At 40.2% G+C, this 26,253-nt stretch overlaps 1 protein-coding gene across 14 annotated transcripts in view; it reads right to left on the reverse strand.

Moving 5' to 3' along the window:
• The window catches only part of RHOBTB1 (Rho related BTB domain containing 1), a 133,547-nt gene that overhangs the window by 41,216 nt on the left and 66,078 nt on the right, over positions 1–26,253 (reverse strand). For 7 of the 14 annotated variants that reach the window (XM_051823870.2, XM_070057694.1, XM_051823874.2 and 4 more), the window contains one exon: positions 54–255. In XM_051823870.2, coding sequence (XP_051679830.2) covers positions 54–245 — 192 coding nt within the window. In that variant the 5' untranslated portion in view covers positions 246–255. Of the gene's footprint in view, positions 1–53; positions 256–6,404; positions 6,426–25,808; positions 25,860–26,253 lie in introns of those variants that run through there. The other 7 variants (XM_051823869.2, XM_051823871.2, XM_051823873.2 and 4 more) reach the window with 2 other exon arrangements.

The raw sequence follows: 26,253 nt of genomic DNA on the forward strand, positions 1-26,253 counted from the left end.
ACGAACGGCAACTATGTGCCCTACAGATGCTAAAGGCACTCTGCACATCTTACCTCCTGGCAGACACGGTACTGGTCGATGGCCCATACGGTTGGCACATGGGTGGCCAGCAGCTGATACTGCGTCAGCGTAGTGTTGCATGCTCTGGCACAGATCAGCCGTGTCTTCCCCACTGCGTTGTCACCCACGACAACGCACTTGATGGTTTCAACGTTGGGTCTTTCGTAGTCCATGTCAGTGTCCATTTATGACAATCTGTAAGAAGAGAGGTTAATGATACGTTAATACGTTAATGATACTGAGGCTTTGCAGAGTAATCAAAGACATGCGAGGTTCAGGCAGTTTTGCCTTTGTCTGACCACCTCTTTGGAGGTGCCCAAGTGCAGGCAAGCAGTCTGGGACTTCATACTAAGCCTAATGGAAGCTTAAGTTTTCTTTTTATATCTCACACAAGTACAAAAACACCAGACTGTTATTTTGACCCCACAGAGTTTATTCTGGTTAACATATTATTTTCTCCTTGGTTTTCTCTAAACACCACCTTCCTACTGCAGATTCATCCAGACGTGGTCAGGACAGCTGGCACACAGCTATAGCTCACCAGCTACTCGTGTTGACTGGCGTGTGAGACTGGTTACTTGTAGTGTTACCCTCTGATACTGAGGCATAAGCTGCCTGTCAAAACTAATGTCCACCCTATCACAGTCTTCCCAACTTCCAACATCTGCTGATGTTGTTGGGTAGCAGTTGTCCCTAGTTTCAAAACTATTACGGTGACATAGCAGAGAATCAACAGAGCAGGCTGAAAGACTGACTTGAAAGGAGAGTAAGCTGAAGTCTGAATTCCAATATATTAATCCAACTAGCATTTATTCTTTATATTAATCAATTATCGAGAGGTTCCACCATAAAGCAAGATTTAGAAAAAGGAGTCTCGGGGCCAGTGTTGTGGTGTAGCAGGTAAAGCCACTGCCTGCAATGCTGGCATGGCATATGGGCACCAGTTTGAGTCTCAGCTGCTCCACTTTTGATCCAGCTCTCTGCTAGTGTGCCTGGGAAAGCAGTGGAAGATGGCCCAAGTCCTTGAACCCCTGCACCCATGTGGGAGACCTGGAAGAAGGTCCTGGCTCCTGGCTTTGGTTCAGCTCAGCTCTGGCTGTCGTGGCCATTTGGGGAGTGAAGTACCAGATGGAAGATCTCTCTTGTCTCTGTCTCTGTAACTCTTTCAAGTAAATAAATCTTAAAAGAAACAAAAACAAAAACAAAAACCCAGAATCTTTTCCTCTCCATACTTTCGTCAAGAGACCTAGAGCACATGGTAAAGAAGGATTTCACAGGAAGAGGAAATAGTTTGGAATCTTCCTGAAATCATCAAAGATTTAAAGAGGATTGCTGGGTGTGGGGTCAGGAGCAAGATGGCAAGTCACTGCTTCCCCAGGCACAGGACTCCTACAAACTGGCGAGTGAGCTGCTTAGTGGTAGCAGCTACATGAGAAGAGACCAGTCAGTAAGATTTTAATGAATTATAATTATCCCTTTTGAGGAAGTCTATTGTTAAACTGAGAACACTGGTTACATGATCATTTTTTTAAAGAGTCAAAATGATTTTAACCGCTATGGTAAAGAAATCATTTATGGTAGAGCCTAAGGTATAATTGAGAGACTGAGTAACTATTTAATTCAACTGGTTTGAGAAAAATGGTAATTTGGGTCATATGAGATTCTAGGCATTGATGGAAAGATATGAGGAAAAATACTCAGCATATTTTTCCACAGTTAGGACTATCTGAATGAGGAACTGTCTTGGGAAGGGAGGGGAACTGTCGACTGTAACGTCCAATCAAGAGGTGTGAAACCCAAGGCTGGAGAATGATTTGGCAGGCATGGAATTGGAGTGATTAAAGGAACAGTGGTTAGTTTAGGATTTGTGGTTCTTACACTGTGGAGAGGTTTAAAATAGACACATACTGTCCCCTGCCTGGCAAATGCTGATTCTAAACATCTTGGTGAGCAAAGAGAATCTCAAAAATATCTCCAGTTCTGATCATCAGCCAGGTGTAGTGACTCCAAAAATTGATCTCTTTAAAAATTTAGCCTTCAAATTCTATGGTTTTATTAATTTTGTGTTTGATAGTATAATGTAGCAAAACCATGAATTTGTTGTTAAGTCAATGGTTCTTAAATACCCCCCAGGGAACACTGGACAACGTTTGGAGACATTTTTGTTGTTACAATCAGGGAGTTTGAATGGAAGCTACTGGCTCCCAGTGAGTAGAGTTACAAAGATCCTGCTGCTAAACATGCTGCAGTGTATAGGACAATTTCCCACAACCAAGAACAACCCAGTCCCAAGAGTCATGATGCTGGGGTTGAGAAACTCTACCTCAGATAGATGTGAATTTGAATCCTGGCTCCCCTACTATTCAGTCCTTAGCCTTTGGGCAAGTTGTTTGCACTTAATGGGCCTCAGACTCTGCTCTGTTAAGCTAGAAGTATAACATACACATCTTCTAAGGTTGAGAACATTCAGTGAATTGATGTTGGAAGTCCCTCTGCAGGAACTGATGGCTTCAAAAGTATAATCATTGATGCTAAGATGAATATCATTGGATGACAACAAAACTGAGTCAGATGGAAGGTGAGAATTAGATGTAAACTTGTGAAGTTAATGGTGACAAAAAAAATCTATAAAAAGGGCAACATTTAGAACAGGTAACTAAAAGGGTAACGCATTGCTAAAGGATGAAACACAAGGTGGAACACAGCTGACTTTAAGCAAAGAAGGCAGAAAAAATTCTGGGCAGGGAGAGAGGGAGTGAGAAGATTATAATTAACAACAACAACAAAAAAGATAGGTTAAAGGGCTGGTACTGTGGCGTAGTGGGTTAAGCCTCTGCCTGCAGTGCCGGAATCCCATATGGGTGCTGGTTCCAGTCCCAGCTGCTCTACTTCCTATCCAGCTCTCTGCTCATACGCCTGGGAATGCAGTGGAAGATGGCCCAAGTGCTCAGGATGCTGCACACACGTGGGAGACCTGAAGAAGCTCCTGGCTCTTGGCTTTGGATCAGCTCAGCTCTGGCCGTTGTGGCCATCTGGGGAGTGAACCAGTGGATGGAAGACCTTTCTCTCTGTCTTTCCCTTCCTCCCTCTGTAACTCTACCTCTAAAATAAATAAATAAAACCTTTTAAAAAAAGTTAGATTACAATATTTACATAGGGCATTTCTAGATTCCAGAATGAAAAATGGTAACATTTCTTAACAAGATTTGACAAATTTCTGGGGATATTATCATGGGGTAGCATGAATCAGAGAAACAGGTTCCTTTAGAGCCTCACAGCTTTGTAACCCAAAGCATGTTATTTTGGCTGTCCTATGTGGTGCAAAATATTACTCGTTTGAGGGTGAATTTTATATTTTAAGATAAACATTATAGAGAGCCAATCCCTAAAATCTGGAAGAATGCTTAGACACAGTAAAAATTGAGACAGATGCTGAAAACATAAAAATGGTTTTCTTGTTGGCTTGCTAGAAGCTGGTTTTGATAGCAGCCCCAAATGAGGACTCCCCCAGATAATCTGAACCCTGGAAGTACTGATGGGGTAGCTGTTTAGCTTTTACAGATCGCTACTTTGAGAGAGACCAAGGCCTTGCTAGTTTTATATGAAGGCTATAATTACAAAAACTATCACTCTGCTTCACTTATTTTTAGACATACTGCATGCACAGCCTTGAAAGAATTTCTGTGTCAAAGGTGAGGATAACATCCATGGGTACTCTAATCCCTAGCAATCTGCTCAAGACCGAAGTGACTGCCAAGGGTGCTGAACCTGGTGCACAGGGGATAACACGTAAGGGGAAAGAAGATATGGGGCAGAATCAAATGTTCACAGCCCAGATCATTCGCTGTAGGTATGGGATTCCAAGGGAGGCTTGCTGAATCTCCAAATGCTAAAAATTTTTCATTTGGGGTAGAAATTTCTTTCGTGGCACTCTAAAAAAGCATTTTAAGAATGTGAAGTCACAGCCAAGGATTGTAAACTCATACTATCCTTGTATTGTTGTAAATCAGTTGTTCATCTGTTACACATAAACAAATAAACATTTAATTATGGCAGTGATTATAAAAATATGCAATCATCTTCTCCACTTGTGATGGGCTCTAATTTATTCCCATCTAGCACTCTCATGGTTGAGTGAGCTCTTAGGGCCATCTGGATAATGACTATCTGGTTTCTGAGTTTTATTTACCTAAAATGAGGTAATAAATATTACTTAACACTTAATAAATTTCACCACCATAAATCTTACTGATTTGTGCAGACATCCTTTTGTCTATAGATGCACACCTGAGATAAGGAAGGTTGAAAAGAAAAAGCTCGAAGACTGGACACTGGAAACCTTCACCATGGCAGCTTCTGTCACCGCCACTCCAAACTGACTTGTACTTCATTTCACCCTCCCAAGGGATTCTCTGGACGTGGATGCTCATAGTTGAAATGCGACCTGAAGAGTCTACCTACACACTACCTGGGAGTCAGAGTAATAAGTTTATTTGAAAACTGCCAAGTGAACAAGGCAACATAGAGGTTGGAAAGTGAAGGGTGCCCACTAGTCACCAAGCTGACTTAGAAAAGGAGGATTATGACCTTCATGGTCTACATGATCACCCCATAAATTTGATTACACACATTTTGCTGCCATTATGTCTGTCATCCTTTGGATTTTGGGCTACTCTTCCACATTCACTGCCAAGCTAGTGTTCCCACTGTGCCCACAGGATGATACATCTCACATCATGACCTCATGGTTTCTTCACTTCTAAAGTGACCATGATCTTTATCACTCTCTACTTAGGCTGTGTGATAGAAACATTTTACCTCTGAAATCTCAAATTTCAAAATATTCCTTTGGAGCAAAACTCCTATCTTTACAGTCAGTGCTAGGTGATCGAAGGCTGCCGAAGCAACTCCCATCAGCAGGTGGCATCTAGGTCCCTTACTCTTGAACTTGTGGTAGCCCTGCAATCATTTTACCTAAAAGAAAGTGGTGAGGTGTTGCTGTGCCTTTGCTAATCACCAGCTCTGGTCCAATGGTTCTCCAGATTAACCTTGACTCTATTCAAGGGTCAAATATGGCCAAAATAGTGACCACAGCCAAAATAATGACAGAGCCACATGTGACCTCAGATGCCACTTCAAGTCATTTCCCTTCTTATGGTGATATTCCACTCCTACTTTAAAGCCTTGAGCTAATGGCCTTCGTGGTATTCTGTGCCTCTCTTATTTGCTAGACACATCCCTTGCTCACTTGTAGTATTCCTGGATGGCTTTTAGAGCCCAGTACCCGTAATTTGGTAATTCAGGGGCACTGTATTTGATGAAACCTAACTTGATTGGTACACTTTAGTGCTTGGCCACTTTAAAATTAATTTAGGTGAGAGTGAGCAGGATTCTTCTAACATGAGACATTTAGAAATTAGGAAGGAAGGATGAATGAGAAAAGGTTTATCATTTGTCCCAGACACCTCCCTGGCAGTTTCCTAATTGCTCAATCACGCCACACAGGAATATGCCACCTCTTTCTGTCACTTTTGTTGTATATCTTGCTATATTTGCTCTTTTGATCAAGGCCTGTGATCAGTCTGCTTAGGGACAAAAATCTAAGGCCCATGTAGGGTCCTTTGTACTCCTTGTAACAGACAGTTTACATGATGATACTCTGCAGCCAGTACATTTTGCTGTTCCTTCAAAAAGCACAGAATTTGAACTTCCAGAAATACTTTAGTTAGGGATTAAAAATACTAGTGGAACAAATTTTTAGTTTAGTTGAAGAATTAGCTCTGAAAGAAAGGCTGAGAATTTTGTATTATTGACAGAAACAAAGGGAAATGTTAGGAGTTGCATAATAACTATGCCCACAGCCAGGATTCGACTGTGCAGATTTCATTATTCTGAGCTCTTAATCACCAGTCATAGGCTGGCAGGAACTGTTTTAAACACACACACACACACACAAAACATTTCAGCTGGAACAGAGAGTGAGTCCAGACCTGCAGAAGAGACAGTAAGGGCCAAACTGGACTTCCCTCAATGAAAACTTCACAGAAACATATCCCCTGATAAAACTGTCTTCCATCATTTAAATCAACAGGATCCATTATTTAAATCAACCACATTTTCTCAATTGAATGTTTTGATTAGAACAAAAGAGGAAAAGTAAAAGAAAGGACAAGGTACAGGAGTCCAAGATGAAAACAACACAGAGGCACTTTGTACATCCACTCACCATCTTCACAGAGCCCCGCTCAAGACCTTTCTCTCTCTTTCTCACCCTCTCTCTTTCTCTCTAACTCAAGATCAGTGGCAGAGGTGAGCCGGGATTAGAAATAAACTTTCTCTCTTACCTAAATACTGCCCGTAATTACCACTGTCCTAAAAGAACAAAATGAAGAACATATCAAAAACTTAAAGGAAAAATTCCAGGATAGATTTCAAAATCAAAATCACCATAAGTAAACCATGTGCTATATTTTAGACACACCCATCTACTTTCTTTTACAAATATGCCATGTAACCTCTCCTCTGATGGCTTTTTTTATGTTGCAGCTTCTCCTCAAATGCTCTTCCTATGCCTTTGGTTCACCTGCTATAGTTGTTCTCCACCCTTAGCAGTATTCAAGCCACCTTAACTGAATAAATAAATTTGTCCCTTAGGATTCTGTTGGTTTGGTTCCAGGATCCCCATGGATTCTAAAATCTGGAGATGCTCAGGTCCCTACTATACAGTGGTGTAATGTTTGCAAATATCCTATGCATTCTTTCTGGTATACTTTCAATCACCCCTAGGTTACTTATTATAAAGTAAATAGATGTCATCTTGTCTTGTTTGGAAATATTGACAGGAAAAAAGTTTGCACATGTTTACTACACATTTTTTTATGGAATATTTTAAACCTGTAGGAGGTTGAATCCATTGGATTTGGAACTCGTGGATACAGAGGCCACTGTCTATGTTGAGCACTTACTGAGTGTCAGGCCCACAAGGGTACAGTAGTGAACAAGCCAGCTGTTGTTGTGGTCCTCACAGACATTAGAGTCAGATGGGGAGAAACAAATAAACAGGAAGAAATGCATAGTCACGAATCTGGTAAGTTCTTTTAAGAAAAACATACCAGGTGAGAGAAAACAATGGGTAGGAGATCTGCAGTGCAGACAAGGAGGCCCTGTGATGAGGACCCTTCCTGCTATGTGAAAATGGAGAAGGACCTGGTCATGAGGTGGGAGAGGAAGCAGGCAGGAGTGGTCCAGGGAGTGACTGACGTGAGGGAAGGTTAGAGAGGCAGGCAGCGTCAGGTCACACACACTATCTTTTAGCCCATAGTCAGAAACTTTATTTTATTCCAAATGCAGTGAGAAGCTGCTAAGTGTTTGGGCAAAAGAGTGACAGGTTCTGTCATGCAGATTTCATTATTCTGAGCTCCTAATCAGAATATGTACTCTTATGAAAGTATCACCAATATCACAAGATGGCTGTGAGGAGGACATGTGCTGGGAGAATATGAGCAGAGGTGAAGGGACTAGGAGAAAGCTCCTAAGTTCTGCAGAGAGAAAAGATGTTGGCTTTGATCAGGGTGGGATCAGCAGAGACTGCACAAAGTAGACAGATTCAAGTTACATTTTCAAAGAAGATGCACATAAAACACGCTTCCTTTTTTTTTTTTTTACCATCTTCTAGGGTATTCATCAAGTTCTGACTTGTAAGATAGATAATTGTTATGTATTCCACTTCTAACTCATCAAGACTATACATTTTTGACAACAGAAAGTGTTAATTTATCTTTACATCCTTATAACTTTTCACAGTACCTTACCCATATACAGATTTCAGCAAAAATTTGTTTAATTCATACAAAAATACAGCCATTCCACTCTTCCTTAGGAAACCGTCTACCTGGGGCTGGCAGAGAACATGTACAAGGCCATCTCTGCTGAACTCATGATAAAGAATTGTGGCCTCCAGGGCAGCAGTGTGTGACTAATCCTATGGTTGAAGGGAGGAAGACTTGGAAGGGCATCTGTATGGTCTGTCTTGAGAGTAGTTTTCAAATTCACATCAACCATTGCTCCCCAGCAGGAGGAGCATCAGTAACCATGGGAACCGAGGGAATCAAGGACCAGGCCCCTTTGCCAAATGGGAAGGACCAGGCCCCTCTGCCAAAACAGAACAACCTACATGTGATATATGTAGGCTTGGGTCTGATTTAGCAAAATAAAAGAGTGTGTCAATTATTGTGCCTACAGCCAATGCATAAATCTTGACAGTATCTACATATAAGGGTCTCACCAATTTTTCATGTACTTGTAAAATTATCATCCTAATTCAAGGGATTCCCAACCCATTTTGGTGATCTCTATGGGTCTGGAAAAGAAAGGGAAAAGGGAGGCACAATTATGTGACATGTGAAGAATGATTCAAAACTGATATGAAAACAGGTCTTGGATGACGAAGTTCAGTGTAGGCCTAAAAGAAAGCGTCATCACAAAATGCAAGGGGCTGGACTTCAAGATAACATGGACGCTGCAGATGCCTTGGACTCTCCTCTGTCAGTGACTCACAGGAATCAGCCTTATTCTATGCAGATAGCAGACTCTGCAACAGTACCATGACTAAGGGTGTGAAGTAGCTACATGCCAGAAATTGGAAGGGTTTCTGCCAAATCCACTTCCATTGTGCCAAGGAGAGAAAGTTGGTGAAGATCAGCAGTCTCCCCATTTCCACAGGGAAAAGAATTGCTCTGGACAGGGAGCTGGATAGTCTTGAGGAACAAGAACTGGCCTGACTCGGGACAAGAGTGGAAAGGGTAGGTGTGGAGCCCCTGGAAAACCGCTGGGAAACTACCTGCTGCCAAGAGCATGCAGCAATCCCAACAACTGTCCTTGGCTGAGGATGGGCAAGCTTGGGCAAACCGAGCTCAAAAAACACCTCTTTTCATTCTGTTTTTTGCCTCCTCCAGTCTGCTCAATCAGGTTTGTTCAGTTCTGAAACTGCCTAGAAGTGACTGACCCTGTGGGCTTAATGTGGGAAGCAGCAGGATGGGGAGGAGAGTAAACTCCCTGAGACTGGACATTTGTGTGTGTTCTTTGGTGATAACATTCCTCACTAGTGTCTTTATCTCACCTTCAATGGTTCTCTCAACCTGCACCGTGCTGAGCAGCTTTGCTTGTCTGCTCTGGAACTCAGTGGTTTCCTGGGATTCTATTAAACAGCAAGTCCTAACTTGGTCTCTGATGGAGCCTATGTTATCCAAGCATTCGGAATATACTTCAATTCTTATCCAGCATGAATTCCCTTTTATATGAATGAAGTAAGCAGAGACCATTTGGTATATGATCTATATGGTCTGTTAAGGACCCCGAACTGAAGTAGGGGTGGGCATTGTGGCACACTGGGTTAAGTTGCCACTTGGGATACCCACATCCCATATTGGAGTGCTTGGTTTGAGTTTTGGCTCCTTTGTTTCTGATCCAGCTTCCTGCTAATGCACTCTGGAGGCAGCAGATGATGGCCCAAGTACTTGGGTCCCTGTCATACACGTGTGGAGAGTTGGATGGCGTTCCTGGCTTCTGGCTTTGGTATGGTCCAGGCTCACCTGTTGATGTTATTTGGGGATTGAACTGGTGGATAGAAGATTGATCTTTTTCTCCCCTTCTCCCTCTCCTTCTTTGTCTTGCCTTTCTTTTACTCTGTCTTCAAATAAATAAATCTTAAAAAAAAATCCAGGAGGCACAGAAAAGGAAAAGCAATTATCAAAAGACAAAAGAAGGGGGCTGGCACTGTGGCGCAGTGGGTTAATGCCCTGGCCTGAAGCACCAGCATCCCATATGGGCACCGGTTTGATTGCTGGCTGCTCCACTTCCGATCCAGCTCTCTGCTATGGCCTGGGAAAGCAGTGGAAGATGGCCCAACTGCTTGGGCCCCTGCACCTGCACGGGAGACCCAGAGGAAGCTCCTGGCTCCTTGCTTCGGATCAGCACAGCTCCAGCTGTTGCGGCCAATTGGGGAGTGAACCATCAGATGGAAGACCTCTATCTCTCTGCCTCTCCTTTCTCTGTGTAACTCTGACTTTCAAATAAATAAATAAATCTTAAAAAAAAAAAAAGACAAGAAGAAAGGTCTTCCACTGAAGGAGATATGTTATAAGAACAGCAGATGGGGTTAGTGTTGTGGTGTAGCAGTAACGCTGTTGCTGCGACTCTGGCACCCCATATAGGCACTGGTTTCTGTACTGGCTACTTCATTTCTGATCCAGCTCTCTGCTAATGGACCGGGAAAAGCAGAAGAAGATGGCCAAAGTACTTGGGCCCTTGATACCCATGTGGGAGACCTGGATGAAGCTCGTTGCCTCCTGGCTTCAGCCTGGCCCAGCGCTGGCTTTTGCAGTCATCTGGGGAATTAACCAGCGGATGGAAGATGCCTCTCTCTCTGTCTCTCTCTCTCTCTGTCTCTTCCTCTCTGTATCTCTTTCTGGATAACTAAATAAACCTGTAAAAAGAAAGAAGAAAAATGCAAAAAGAACCTGGTTCAAAAGGAGATAATGCATGTATTAAGCCAATGGCAGATGAAATTTTAAGTAGGTAAGACAATAAAACACAGAAAGGCCATGTATAAATGAAACGCAAGGTAGCCAGACTAAAAACTATATTGGCAAAAGTAAGCAGCAGCCTTAAAATACAGTAAAATGAAAATGAATTAGTGAGGTGCAGGTCATAGAAGTACAGTAAAGACCATCTGAAAATGACGCAGCGGAACATAATAAAGGGCTTTATTGTCAAAATGTAATTTCCTACATAATATTTGTTCCTGAGGAACTAAGGGAGCAATGTGTGATTCAACAGAACAAAATTTCCCTCTACTAACAAGTGGTGGGGGTAGGGAAGAGAAGAGGAGGAAAAAGGAGATTCTAAATACACTGGGGAAATCACTTTCTTCAGTGGCTTGTTATGAAGATTAAGTTAGCTAATACTTGTAAAATATTTTAATCATTGTGGCTGACAAGAAGAGAACACTCAGTAAGTCTTAAGTATCGTCACTGAAGTTATACTTACAATGAGCTTGCAATAATCTAGAGAAACAAATGTTATGGGCAAAGTACTGAATATCTGTAACTGGAATGAAATTGGGCCTCCTCTTTCACTCATATTAAGCACAATTTTAGCACAGTGACACAGCTAAAACAAACAAGAACATGAGTCTTTGAAAGCCTTGAAAATGGAATGGCTTCTTAAGAATAGAGGGGTGTGGTTTGTTTCATATATTGTGTATACTGCAGCAAAATTCCTAAAAAGTCACTTTGGAATGCTTTCCTCTAGGAAAACATTTCCACCTGTCATGACGATGCCTCAGATCTGCCTCTCAGAACCCTGGGTCTTTTCCCCTTTAGTTTCTTGTTCCTTGTTAAAGGGTTGGACTGCATTCAATGCTTGCCCTTATTTGCATCCCCATTCATTACTCCTCTCTACCAACAAAATAGATCTTCATTGGAACTCATCTGTTTTTGGAGGAGAGGGGTGGGTCTTAATGCGTAACTAACATGCACAAATTGTGTCTCTGTCATCTAATTTATGGCAATATCAACTTCTTCCCCTTGCAACAACCGCCCTTGGAAAGCAGATCAGGAAGAAATACACAAAGATCACAGTAATTGCTGCTTAAATGGGGCTGTAACTTTTCTTCTCATTTTTCTACTTCAGTTTCCAATTGTCTATAATGCACATGTGTTTACCTTTTAAAAATCTGAGATAAAATTCAGAGCCATAAAGCTCACTCTTGGCCAGTGCCACGACTCAATAGGTTAATCCTCAGCCTGCAGCGCCAGCACACCAGGTTCTAGTCCTGGTCGGGGCGCTGGATTCTGTCCCTGGTCGCTTCTCTTCCTGTCCAGCTCTCTGCTGTGGCCCGGGAGTGCAGTGGAGGATGGCCCAAGTCCTTGGGCCCTGCACCCACATGGGAGACCAGGAGAAGCACCTGGCTCCTGGCTTCAGATCAGCGTGGTGCGCCGGCCACAGCGCACCGGCCACAGTGTGCCAGCCGCAGCGGCCATTGTGGGGGTGAACCAATGGAAAAGGAAGACCTTTCTCTCTGTCTCTCTCACTATCCACTCTGCCCAAAAAAAAAAAAAAAAAAAAAAAAAAAACAACAAATAAACAAAAAAACTCACTCTTTTAAAATGTACTATTCATTAGTTTTTCTTATATCACAAAGTTGTGCAGCTATCCTCACTATCTAAAATTCCAGAATATTTTCATCACCCCAGAAAGAAACCCTATATCCATTAGAAGTCTTTCCACTTTTCTTAGCTATAGCAATCACAATCTACTTTATGTCTCCATGGATTTGCCTAATCTGGACATTTCATATGAATGGCATCGTATGATATGTGTTCTTTTGTGTTTGTCTTTCTCCACTTGGCATAGTATTTTCAAGTTCATCCAAGTTGTAACAGTACTTCAATACTTTTTATGGTTGAATAATATTCTTAGATATGTTACTTCTATGATGGGAAAAAATATTTCAGTTTTTTAAAAGAACAGCAGGAACATAAGTATAATCAATGTTAATTCTAGTAAGGTTCTCTGATATAGTCCAATCATAATAGTGATTTTTGATGATAAGTATGTTGTGTTTCAAAGCCATATGTTTATAAAGCATGGAGAGCCTCCTAAACCTGTTCCCCTCCTCAATCAAGCTTCCAAATAAAAAAAATATAAATGATATTTTGCTGAATATCAGACACAAAATTGAACTATATAAAAAGACAGCTATGGATACCCAGGACACACACATAGAATTCTATCTTAAACTGAACGTAAAAAATTCATGACTTTAAAATTTTGAACATTCAAAGGGAATACTTATGGAAACTGAAATGAACAATTTTCAGTGATTGTTTGGAAACAACATGAAAAAGTGGCAATCAATTGTAGTCAAGATATTTTAAGCTTGGATCAATACAGCATAATTCAGCTTTACATTCATTAAGAAGAAAGTGGTTCCAAAGTTGTTGCTATGAACGTTGTGTAGAAAATAACAAGTACATTAAGTATTGATGCATACTCAGTGCACAAATTCCATGTTAGAATTATTACTTGGAAAAGTAACTCCTATACATTTTCAGTTACAAAGGAGCTGTTGCCATCAAATCTGACAGTAGTTAGCTCATATAAAGTAATGGTCCACTGAAAAGTTGCTCTTTGCTCTAAGTGAAGGATTTACCCTAGATATAGAATTTGCAGTGTTTCAAATACACTGAGTGGGCAGTGGAGTGGGAACCAGAAGCTGGGCGCTGGTAGCATTCTGATTTCTCATCTAGGTGCTGATTGTATAGCTATGTTCAGTTTGCAAAAATTCATCAAGCTTATACTTGTGATCTGTATACATTTCGTTATGCATGTTATATTCAATATATTTTTTAAAGTTAAAAAAAGAAAGCAACTGGGGCCAATGCTGTGGCATAGTAGGCTGAGCCTCCGCCTGCGGTGCCAGCATCCCATATGGGTGCCAGTTTGCATCCCAGCTGCTCCTCTTCTGGTCCAGCTCTCTGCTATGGCCTGTGAAAACAGTGGAACATGGTCCAAGTGCCTGGGCCCCTGCACCCACCTGGGAGACCCGGAGGAAGCCCCTGGCTTGGATCAGCTTGGCTCTGGCAGTTGCGGCCATTTGGAGAGTGAACCAGTGGATGGAAGATCTTTCTCTCTGTCTCTCCCTTCTCTCTATAACTCTCTCTCAAATAAATAATAAATATCTTTTTTTAAAGAAGGCATAAAATTTGTACATGTTGATTTTGGAGAGTCTGAACATAGGTGAGCCTTAGGAAGGGCTGGGTCAGGAAGATTTGCTAAGAATTAGTAACTAAACATTTATCAAGTCTTTAAAGAGATATCAAAACTATGTGTTTGGTTTTTTAAAATTAAAAAAATTAATTTTTTTGGGGGGTGAGAGAGAGAGAGAGAGAGTGAACTCCCATGCTCAGGATCACTAGCCATCAGGGAAATGCAGGTAAAGACCACAATGAGGTTTCACTTCACTCCCATTAGAATAGCTATCATCCAAAAATCAAAAAATACAATAACAAAAATAAGAAAGCAACAGGATGTGGAGGAAAAGGTATCCTAATACAATGTTGGCAGGAATTAAACTAGTCCAACCTTTATGGAAGACAGTTTGGAGAGTCCTCAAAAATCTCAAAACTAGATCTACCATATGACCTACCCATCCCACTCCTGGGAATCTATCTAAAGGAAATGAAATCAGCATATGAAAGTTATCTATACCCTTATGTTTACAGCAACTCAGTTCACAATAGCTAACATATGCAATCAGATGTCCATCAACTGATGACTGGATAAAGAAAATATGGTATATTTAACATGATGGAATACTATTCAGCCATAAAAATAATGAAATCCAGTCTTTCACAACCAAATGGATACAACTGGAGACCAGTTGCTTAGTGAAATAAGGCAGCCCCAAAAGACAAACATATGTTTTCTCTAATTTGTGGTAACTATTACAAAAAATGTAATGTATCTGAGTAAAATTGACATCTTGAGATTTGATTATTGTTTATAGCCCTTGTTTATACTCTTGAGGAACAGTGGTTTTTTTATTTACTACTTGTTGAATTCTTTATTTAGGGTAGGATTAAGCATGTGATTATAAAGTAAGCTGAAAATATGTCATCACAAAAATTAAAAGGAAAATAAGAAAGGAGGGAAGAGGGTGGATGGAAGTATGACTATGTTATTAAAACTGTATACATGAAATTCATGAAATCTGTTCCCTTTATAGAAAAAAAACTTAGAAAGAGCGAGCACGTCCTTCTGCTGGCTCACGCCCCCAGGGCCTGCAGTAGCTGGGACCGAAGCTGGGGGCAGGGCACACAGTCTGCATCTACTGTAAGGGTGCAGAAACCAATTACTTGAGCCATCATTGCTGCCTCCCAGGAGTGCATGAGCAGGAAGCTGAATCACCAGCTGGAGTTGGGTATCAACCCAGGCACTCAGATGCAGGATGTGGGTGTCTGAACCACTAGGTTAAATGACTGCTCTGTAAATTCTTGTTTGAGAAAGCTAATATCAAGTCTGTAGACAACTGGTGTTTAAAAATTCATCCTCATGAAGAAAGGTCTCTAGAGTGCTCCGTAGTAAGTTCATTGAAGGCATCCTCGACAGATATCAGCAGGTCAGCTTCTGTAGCCACAGACTACAGAAGAGACTGCTTGCTGTGAATTCTTCAGATACAATGACACTGAAGCAATTATATTTAAACATTTATGAGAGTTTAATATGCTAGCTAGGATTAGGTTATGTTCATAATGTCTCACAACCATGAAACCATAAATGCCAAAGTGCTGGTGGATAATAAACCTGATTCCTTCCAAATCTCCTATTTTATTTGATGTTATTGGCTAACAGCAAAGAATAGGTTCCAGCTAGTTACTTTCAGGACATATTTTCATACCCTCCAATGTTGGGTAGAAATTATTACATGAAGAATTGTACATTAGAAAAAAATAAGAATGAGACACTGTTTGTGGGAGTAGAAATGACATTGTCCTGGATTGCAACTGGCAATTTTAAGTCAAAAGACTAAAATTTCTACAACTCTCACTGAAGTATGAGTTTATTCCTGGAAAAATAATTAAGGCATACAAAAATCTTTAAAAGAATGTTCATCATTTCACTGTTTGCGGAAACAAAATATTGGATATAACTTTAGAAAGCCAATCACAGGGGATTGGTTTAAAAAAAAAATCAACCTAATATACATCCATATAATGAAAGAGTATAGAGACATACATTTACTATAGTTATAGAAAGATCTTCATGGTAATCTTTAAGTGGAAAAAGATGGTAAAATTTACAGAATTATACCATTCATTATAATTTTTAACTTAAATGTCCATTAAAATATTAATGCTAACATCTTTTATGGAGTAGGATTATAACTAACTTAATTTTTTCCTTTTCATATATATATTTTATCTTTTTTATTAGGAATATGTGTTATTTGTGTAATAAATAATTTTTACCAAAAATGTGAGTGTGGAGAGGAAGGGAAGCAAGGACTAGACTATTTCTGTGTGAGAATACATTCTTCCTTTATTATGTAAAACTAACGTCCATTCTTGACCTTTTCTCAGTGTACTCTGAAAGGTTCAGCAGAAGTGTCTTTCAGTTGGTAGGAAACAGCCCTTTATGTTGGAAACCTCCTTTCAATCCTGGGAACTCATTCTCCTCATCAAAAATGACACTGTTGATATTTTGGAGTCTGGTCATTCAGCTTCTTATTTTTTAAAAAGTTTTTTTACTTACTTATGTTTATTTGAAAGACATAGTGACACAGAGAGAAAGTGAAAGAGTGAGAGAGAGATTTCCCATCAACTGGTTCATTTCCCAAATGCCCACAATAGTCAGGGCTGGGTCAGGCTAAAGGCAGGAACCAGAACTCTATGGACCCAATTAGTTGGAGCACAATCTGCTGTCTCCCAGGATTCATTGTCAGGAAACTGGATTGGGAGCAAAGCAGCCAGGATTCAAACCAGCATTCTGATACGGCATGTGGTCAATCCAACTAGAGGTTTAACCTGCTGCACCACAATGCCTGCCCCAGCTCCTTTCACTATTATATCAAAGGAACTAATAATTTAATAGGCCCAACCATAAAAAAATCATAAAAGCCTACACAGCCCCTCAGCCTAGAAAGTTGCAACAAGAAAACACCTACTGAATAGCAGGTGTAGGAATAAGCCAATGAGCAAACACTAATCTTTCTGGGTCATGTCATGAAGCTTTCAAGTATTTCAGGTATCATGTAGAAAGTGCCTGGTATATGCTGAATAAACAGACTTTTTTTTTAAACTTTTATTTAATGAATATAAATTTCTAAAGTACAGCTTATGGATTACAATGGCTTCCCCCCCATAACGTCCCTCCCACCCGCAACCCTCCCCTTTCCTACTCCCTCTCCCCTTCCATTCACATCAAAATTCATTTTCGTTTCTCTTTATATACAGAAGATCAGTTTAGCACACATTAAGTAAAGATTTCAACAGTTTGCTCCCACACAGAAACATAAAGTGAAAAATACTGTTTGAGTACTAGTTATAGCATTAGATCTCAATGTACAGCACACTAAGCACAAAGATCCTACATGAGGAGTAAGTGCACAGTGACTCCTGTTGTTGACTTAACAAATTGACACTCTTGTTTATGGCATCAGTAATCAACCTAGGCTCTTGTCATGAGCTGCCAAGGCTATGGAAGCCCCGAGTTCACGGACTCTGATAATTTTTAGACAAGGCCATGGTCAAAGTGGAAGTTCTTTCCTCCCTTCAGAGAAAGGTACCTCCTTCTTTGATGACCCGTTCTTTCCACTGGGATCTCACTCGCGGAGATCTTTCATTTAGTTTTTTTTTTTTTTTTTCCAGAGTGTCTTGGCTTTCCATGCCTGAAATACTCTCATAGGCATTTCAGCCGGATCCGCATGCCTTAAGGGCTGATTCTGAGGCCAGGGTGCTGTTTAGGACATCTGCCATTCTATGGGTCTGCTGTGTATCTCACTTCCCATGTTGGATCACTCTCCCCTTTATTTATTCTATCAGCTAGTATTTGCAGACACTAGTCTTGTTTATGTGATCCCTTTGGTTCTTAGTCCTATCATTATGATCAATTGTGAACAGAAATTGATCACTGGGACTAGTGAGATGGCATTGGTACAGGCCACCTCGATGGGATTGAATTGGAATCCCCTGGTATGTTTCTAACTCTACCGTTTGAGGTAAGTCAGCTTGAGCATGTCCCGAATTGCACATCTCTTCCCTCTCTTATTCCCACTCTTATATTTAACAGTGATCACTTTTCAGTTAAGTTTCAGCACTTAAGAAGAATTGTGTATTGATTACAGTTGAATAAACAGACTTTTAAAAAATATTAGAATCTGAATTATTGCAAGGGTTCATTGCTGGTTTTATTTGATAAACACAAAGGGAAACCATTTCCCTTGAGGCCTCTTTTCAGGAGTCTAATGACCAGCAGCCAAATATAGCCTTTGGCTCCATGTCTACCATGTCTCTTACTCCCTCCATGCTTACTGATATGAGGCCTAATCTCATCCCTATTTAGAATGCACAAATGCTGATGACTTGATGAAAGGGGAGGCAGGGGGACACCTGTTAAAAAGAGCCAGGAGAAAGTACTATAAAGAATGGAAGAACATAGCTTTATGGTTTATGGAACTAAAAGCACATTTATATGGATGAATCAATGGCTTTAGTCATGTCATATGAGAAAAAAAGGAGGGGAAGTTGAGGAGAAGGTAGCTAAGAGATTGGCTGCACAATCAGAATCACTGAGGGATTTGTTTTGTTTTGAATACTGTTGTCTGTACAAGACTGTTGCTGGCAGCACTGTTCCTAACTTTCATAATATCTGGAACAAAACCACCAATGGAAACAGAAAGAGTAAATAATAAATTGAGGTCTAGTCATACAATGGAATACTAGACACCAATAAAAAACACAAACTATTGCTACATACATTATACATGAACCTCACAAACAATATTGAGGGAAAGAAGACAAAAGAAAAGGCACATGGGGTATAATTTCATCTAACAGAAAGTTCAAAAGCAGGCAAAACTCATCTGTGGTATTAAAAGTAAAGGCAGCGGTCAGCTTGGTTGGGTAGTGACTAGGCTTTCACATGTAGGGGTGTGAGAAAGGCTTCCGGTGCCAGTAATGTTCTGTTTCTATATTTAGATGCTGGTTTTGTGGGTTCAATTTATGAAATTTTTTGGTTACATACTTATGACTTGTGTATTTTTCTTTACTTAAAACACATGTCAGTACAAAAAGTTCAGGTTCCTGGGCCCTAATGTTGCTCTCCAAAGACTTGCAGCTAAGAAGTATCTTGGGGTGTTCTAATGTATGGCTGATGTTGAGAATGACTGGCCCAAATGATCTACATCCCCTGGTGTGCTGGAGCCAGCAGCCCCTAGTAGCTCACAAAAACAGGTTAAATTTTCAGGAATTTTGCAAGCCCATTAAAATAGTGCCAGAATTAAACATTAAATTATATGAACTTATAATTAAATAAATTATTCCCAAAATAAAATAATACTCCAAATACTAGCATCTGTACTTCTGAGGTTTTTTGTGCCAGTTTTGTCTGCACAGTAGAAATTCAGTATAGTCGTACGTTACTGTGCTGGCTCCTTCCGACTCTGCTCAGTCATGTCAGTAGTATGAAATTGGCCAGGGTGGGAGTTTTTACATCACAGAAATCAGCAACCGCCACAAAACATGGAAGTCTTTATTGTTCCACTGATTGTTTACACTTAAGGAAAGTATTTAAAAGTGTTAATAATGTAGGTTAAGCTTAATAGGACATTGTGTTGCTTTTAAGTTGTGAATAGTATATTTAAAGAACTATCCTTCCAGGATTTAAATACCATTATCTGATTCAGCAGAGGAGTCATTCACATCATCGATGAATGAGTATAGCTCTAACATATGTCTTCGTTGTTTCATTTTTGTCTCTCATTAACATAAATGAAAATAGCCACCAACATTTACATGGATAGTATGCTCCATCAATTGTACTATAGGATGGGTATGGTGGAAAGAGTTTGGAAAAAACCAACAAAAGCATTCTGTGAGATCCAACTGAATATATGGAATTTACAATAAGGAGCAGCACAGATTTTATTATTTGTAAATTGTGTGGTACCAATCTTTGTGTCAAGAGCATTTATAATCAATATATATATATTCAAATCAGTGTTGCTGTCCTAGAGAGCTAGTTTCAGATTCTATGAATCTTGATTTTAAGAAACAAACAAACAAAATAACACAGGAGTCTAGTTACTGCCTATAAAGCATGCGTTTTGGCATAAGATATAGCGAAGAATGTATCTCAGAAGGTCACTAACACTTAAAGTGTGGTGCTCATGATGGCAGCACTGATATCAAAGGGCAGCATGTTAAAAAGCATCCTCTCAGGCTCCCCAGAACTCCTGAACCAGAATCCGCATTTTACTAAGATGCCAGTTCTTGATGTACGCAGCATTAAAGTTCAGACACTGCTTTAAACATAATTAACTCCTCGGTAAGAACTGAAACTTCTATATATCCCATTTGAGAGTAGTAATAAGGGTGGGGACAATCTAGCAAAGGTGATTTCTAGGTTTCTAGCTTGAGATAAATCACTTTGTAGCACTGGAGAAAACACACAACTAGCCTTAAACTTGAAGAAAAAGACACACTTTGCAATATACTTGTACATTTGCCAAGCACTAAAAGGGAAAGTGTGCTACCAGTAAAATAAAGTCTATTTGAGGCCACTTGGATTAGTAATGAAAAAGGAAAAACAGGTACAAGTAAGAAAAAAACTCACATTAGTTGCTTTCGTCCCTGCATATGATGAATGGGACGCGTTGCCAAAGACTTGGTTCCAAAATTCCCAAGCAGGGCAGCGAGTACCACATGACAAAGTGTGGCAGCTGGGCAGAGGAGTGTGACCAAACACTCCCCAGAGATGTAATTTAGCCCAGGGTAGATATCAAGTGCTGAGGGCGAAAAGGGCAATTTGTAGTGTTTTTATGCTGTTCTGGTCAATAACAGCAGTCAGTAACATGTGACACAAGAAAAAGGGCCAGCACCCCTCAAATAGTCAAAACTAGAGTTAACTGAGATGAACGTGAGAAAGTCTCAGGTATTTTGCAATGAAAAGCAAAAGCTTTCTATTGGCGGTAATATTCTCTGGAAATCTCTCTTAGTTACTTGGCTGAAAATATAACAATCGCTTTGAACTGCAAAGGTCTATGTGGAAACACTCAGATACTTGAACAGTATCTAGAAGAGCCACAAAACTCCACATGGAGTTTGGTATTAGTAGCTTGTGGCAGAAAGTGAAGCAATACAATCACTTAATTCAACCCTGGCAACCCTACAGTGTAAGAAAGCAAATTAACTGTGACTGGGCCACTCATACTCACAGAGACAACCTGGGCCCGTTTTCAGCTACAAAAAAAGGTTACTAAAGCAATCCTTATATCAGAATTCAACCGACTCCAGTACATTTAAAGGCAAAATAACACGACCACTCTAATATGTTACAACATTTTGAGAAACTCTAGCAAGGCCAAGAATAGAATTAATCTTCACTGATCACCTAATATGCATTTTACATGTGTTATTTCTTAACAGCCTCATAATTCTCTGAGGGAGGTGATACTACTTCCATTTTACAGAACAAAGTGAGATCCAAAGACATATTTCATCCAAGTCACATAGCTAGTAAAAAATCAGAGCTGGGGCCGGTGCTGTGGCGTAGTAGGCTGAGCCTCCGCCTGCAGTGCCGGCATCCCATATGCGCACCGGTTCAACTCCTGGCTGCCCCTCTTCCAATCCAGCTCTCTGCAATAGCCTTGGAAAGCAGTGGAAGATGGCCCAACTACTTGGGCCCCTGCACCCAGATAGGAGACCTGGAAGAAGTTCCTGGCTCCTGACTTTGGATCAGCCCAGCTCTGGCCGTTGCAGCCATTTGGGGAGTGAACCAGTGGATTGAAGACCTTTTTCTCTGTCTCTCCTTCTCTCTGTCTGTAGTTCTACCTCTCAAAGAAATAAAATCTTAAAAAAAAAAAAAAAAGCTCCAAGAAGATAGCGCAACAAAGCTTAGAGTATGGGGTGTTATATTTTGGATAAGAGAAAAGGATTGTTGTATTTTGGCACCACTGAAGATAAGTGAACCCATCCTACAACTCATTCTAGAACCCATCCTATCTTTATACTGCTGGAATCTCCTTATCACCCATTCTGGGATGTGCCTTAGGTTCTGGATGAATTTCGTATGTGCCAGTATAAATTTGGGCTAGGTGGAAGAGTTTAGAAGACTTGGTACTTTTCAGACTGTGTTATGTAATGGCATTGAGGCTGAGCTGGGATTTGGAAACCTGGGTTCAGTTCAGCCGATGTCACACATTAACCATGAGAGTGGTCAAGTTACATTACTCCTCTGAGTGCCAGGGTTTCTCATCTGTATAAGACTGGACCAAGTATTCCTAAGGACCTTCCTGGCTCCACGATTCAACTCTTTAACTCAACTGTTTAACATTGTGATTTTTATGCAACTATATTAGAAATGATCTTAAGAGCTGGCACATTTGTCCAGGAGAGACTGCTATGGAATTTAGGTTACATAAAGAACACAACAATAAACAAATCCACAAGAATAACTAACTTCTATCCTCCACCCTTCGTAAGAGTAATTTGGAATAAAATGGTTTATAAAGTGATTTTTTTTTTCCTGGGAGCTTATTTAGAACAAATGTAGGTATAGTCAAGTTCTAAGACAGACCTAGGTGCAAATCCAGGCTCTATTTCCTATTAGATCTTTAACTTAATACCTCTGGGCTCTATGCTTTGCTTCTGTCAACTTGAAACTGTTAGTAAATACTAACTGTAATAGAACAGAGTATCTGGGACATGGTAGGGACATGGTAAGTGCTGGTTATTTGTTATTGCTGAGATCATTAGGAGTCTGGTCTAGGATCAGGTAACAATTCCAAAGATAGGTCTCTACAGAAGGATGCAGCTTGAGATCATGACTTTATTAACATTGGGAACTTGCCATTGACCTGTGTCCATGTAACAACTGAAATCGGGTGCAGAGTGGAGAAATGAAATTGCTTTCTTCTAGCCCAACTAGCATTTCTTTCTTTCTGAATCTTGCTAATTTACCCTGTAGTGAACAAAACCTGGTCAGAGACATCTTGAAGCATTGGAGGGCACAGCTGGAGGGAGTAGTGGACGACAGGAAAGAGCAGCGGTCACACCCACACTTCAGTTTCAGTATCTCTCTTTGCCCATTTCCCAATTTCAGACCTGTGCACATGAAAACCAAAAGGTGCCAGGAAGAGAAGGAGGTGGCTTTTATTTTACTTATAAACTCAAAAAAACAAATGACTCTGCTTCTATAAAACAAATCAATAACCTATCTGTAACTGTAAACGTCTCATTCACTGAACTGAATGCCTCTCGCCTTGGCCTAAAGCTTGTCCTTTCCTGCCCCCTCCCTGAGCACTCACACACTCTCCTACTGCCTGCTCTTTTCTCCACGCATTTTTTTTAAGATTTATTTTATTTATTTGAAAGGCAGAGTTACAGAGAGGCAGAGAGAGAGAGAGAGAGAGAGGTCCTCCATCCGCTGGTTCACTCCCCAAATAGCCACAATGGCCAGAGCTGCGCCAATCAGAAGCCAAGGGTCAGGAGCTTTTTCTGGGTCTCCCACGCCGGCGCAGGGGCCCAAGGATTTGGGCCATCTTCTATTGCTATCCCAAGCGATAGCAGAGAGCTGGATCAGAAGTGGAGCAGCCGGCACTCAAACTGGTGCCCATATGGGATGCTGGCACGGCAGGTAGTGGCTTTACTCGTTATGCCACAGTGCTGGTTCCAACTCCACATATTTTCTGAGACTTATTTTTATTTCCTTTTACAAATTGGTTTTGTTTGTTTTGTGAGGTTGGTGGGAAGCCCAGGTGGAGGAAAGAACTCAAGATCCAGGTTCAAATCACCTGTACTCTTGAAACCCTGTTAAGTGAAGCCACAGGGAGGCCTTCAGATGATGAGTCTGAATACCTGATTGCCAAAAGAAAGGCCAACCAAAAGATAGAAAAGTTCCATTTCATACAAGTAAATATCCAAAGCAAAGATGAACCATATTTCAAAAGTTTCTAGCCAGGTTATAGAAGCAAGTCATGCAAAGTAACCAAGCCTTCTAAAGTTCAAAAAAGCAAATGCTTTCTTGTAAGTGATTAGTAGTAGTGATACCATGCTAATACCAAGACCTCTTTTGGCTTTACCATTACATGATTTAAAGTATAATTTTACCACTTTAATAAATTACAGGTTTATAGTTGCTGTATTAATATTTTTATGACATGTAATTATCACAGCCAACCTTGTACCAGTTGATGATGAGGTCCTTGGCCTTTTAATGGGGCCAAGGTGCTTTATGGAATATGATACATTTTGTAATGATCCGCTATGTAAACAAAGCTGGTACAGGACAGTTCACAAAAGCACCATAAAATGTTTGGAAATATCTCTTAACTAATTAAGCATTTAGGGCTACTGGCTTGAGTTGAGAGTATCAGTAGGTTTAAAAAGATGACATCCAAAAGTTTTCTTTAGTAATTGGTTCCCTGTTTCATGTATTAAAACTGTCCCTTTATATAAAACTCTCTAAGAAGGATTAACAACTGTTAAAAATTATTCTACACAAAGACGATGGGGAGGGATAAAAGAAGGCTGTCAATTCTGGGCAAAATGGAAAATGGCTTAGTCTTTGCTCTGGATATTGGCCATTTTTAGTACTTTGGTTAGGATTTATCTATTACATATCCAAATCTATCTATGTAGCACCTTTCTGGCAAACTGTGGTTCCAGAAGAAATCTAGTACTTTTAGGCATCATGCCAAATTATAATGCTTTCCCAATGGTACTGTGCAGACTGGAACAGTTCGCAATTTTGTTACAATGCTTTTGAAGCATTAATATGTTTGAGTTTGAGATAGTATAATTTAGAGGCTCTGAATGGGTGCACAATCTCTCACTACTGGGTTGAAATCCTACATTCTGTCTTTCTCCAAACTCTCACTCATTTATTATTTATCCATACCAAAACAAAAACAAAACAAAAAACCCAAAAGAAAACAAACAAAAAAAACCCCAAAGCCAGTTCTTGGAATTTCCATCCCCATGTGTAACCAGAATTGCAAAGTAATCTCACAGGGTGGAAAATACTGCCCTTCTCATAAATGTACATTGACCTCCAAGCAAATCTTCTTGCATGTATGATCTTGATCTTATTCTCCAGTTTTTCATACATGAATGTTTAATATCTTGCCTTTTAAATCTGTTTGTAAAGTCTTTAAGGCCAGAGATTCCATGTGAAGAAAATTTTTCATCTCTGACAGTGTCATACCAGATGGTATATATGAATACTTGCTTCACTGTTTTTCCTTAAGAGAATGGAATTTATTATTTTATAACAGCTGGTGCATTGAGCACTATTATATGAGCTGTAATTACAAAGTTAACTTAGGCAAGTCACTTAATCTTTTATAGCTTGTTTCCCTATTGGGGAAGAATTTTTCCACAAGGAGTTAAGCTCTTAGAGTAAGACAGAACTTTACAAAAAGTCCTATTTGTGCTATTTACTGAAGTGAGAATTGAACATATCTTCTAATCTGAATTTTCTAAATCTTTACCTGCAGTTTGGGGATCAAGAGTGTTCACCTCCCAGGAATGATCATTTTTGAGGTAGAATCAGAACACAAGTGTAAAGAATGCAGCACATGACCTGAGCCCTGGTTCACATTCAATGAGAGTCAACTATTATTCTATCAAGTTTCTTCCAGCTCCAGAGTGCTAAGATTAAGACAGAAGTAAACTCTCAATTATCAGGCACCCAGATTCCTGGTGTCCTCAGTTGTCTGGCATCTCTTGGTCCCCAAATTGAAAAGAAAATCTTATAGAGGAAAACTGATTCCAGCTTCATGTTACCAGCAAGTAAACAGAGTGCTTTTAATAATCATTGAACTTGTGATGTTCATAACTGAGTATTAAAAGGTTAAAGACACATTCTTTGAAGATAAATGACTAAGAAACCTGTTCTGAAGTGCATGCTCAGAATCAGACACAGGATGTCATCAATCTGTGGTCATGGGTTTCAACAAAGACACTGACCTGGCTTGCTGGAATCGAAGAACACAACACCCTGCTCACAGCTGGACTTACCTACATAAAAGAGAGAAATGCTGTATAAATCCCACTGCCTGCCAGGCACACACTGGAGTCACTAAAAATTTCAACATATGCTGTTTTCTACCCCCTCTCCTTCCCAATCCTCCCAAGAAAGGGTAGAATCAACTTTACTTTTGCTAACCGCCAGTGTGGAAGTGGCATTTGTTTGGGTCAAATACATCCTGAAATAGCTAGGTTAGCATCTTGTAGCATTTGTAAAAATACATTTCTGAGCATTTGGGGATGACACAGAAAAAAGCATTTCTTTTGGCCATAAAACGTTTTGGCCATAAACCACTGGAGGGGAACAACAAAAACCTTACAGGCATTTTTCAATACTGAAATCAGAAGTAGGAGTGATGTTCTTCCAACATAGCACTTTTAGATC

The sequence above is a fragment of the Oryctolagus cuniculus genome, chromosome 15 (assembly GCF_964237555.1).
Source record: "Oryctolagus cuniculus chromosome 15, mOryCun1.1, whole genome shotgun sequence".
Classification (NCBI taxonomy): domain Eukaryota; kingdom Metazoa; phylum Chordata; class Mammalia; order Lagomorpha; family Leporidae; genus Oryctolagus; species Oryctolagus cuniculus.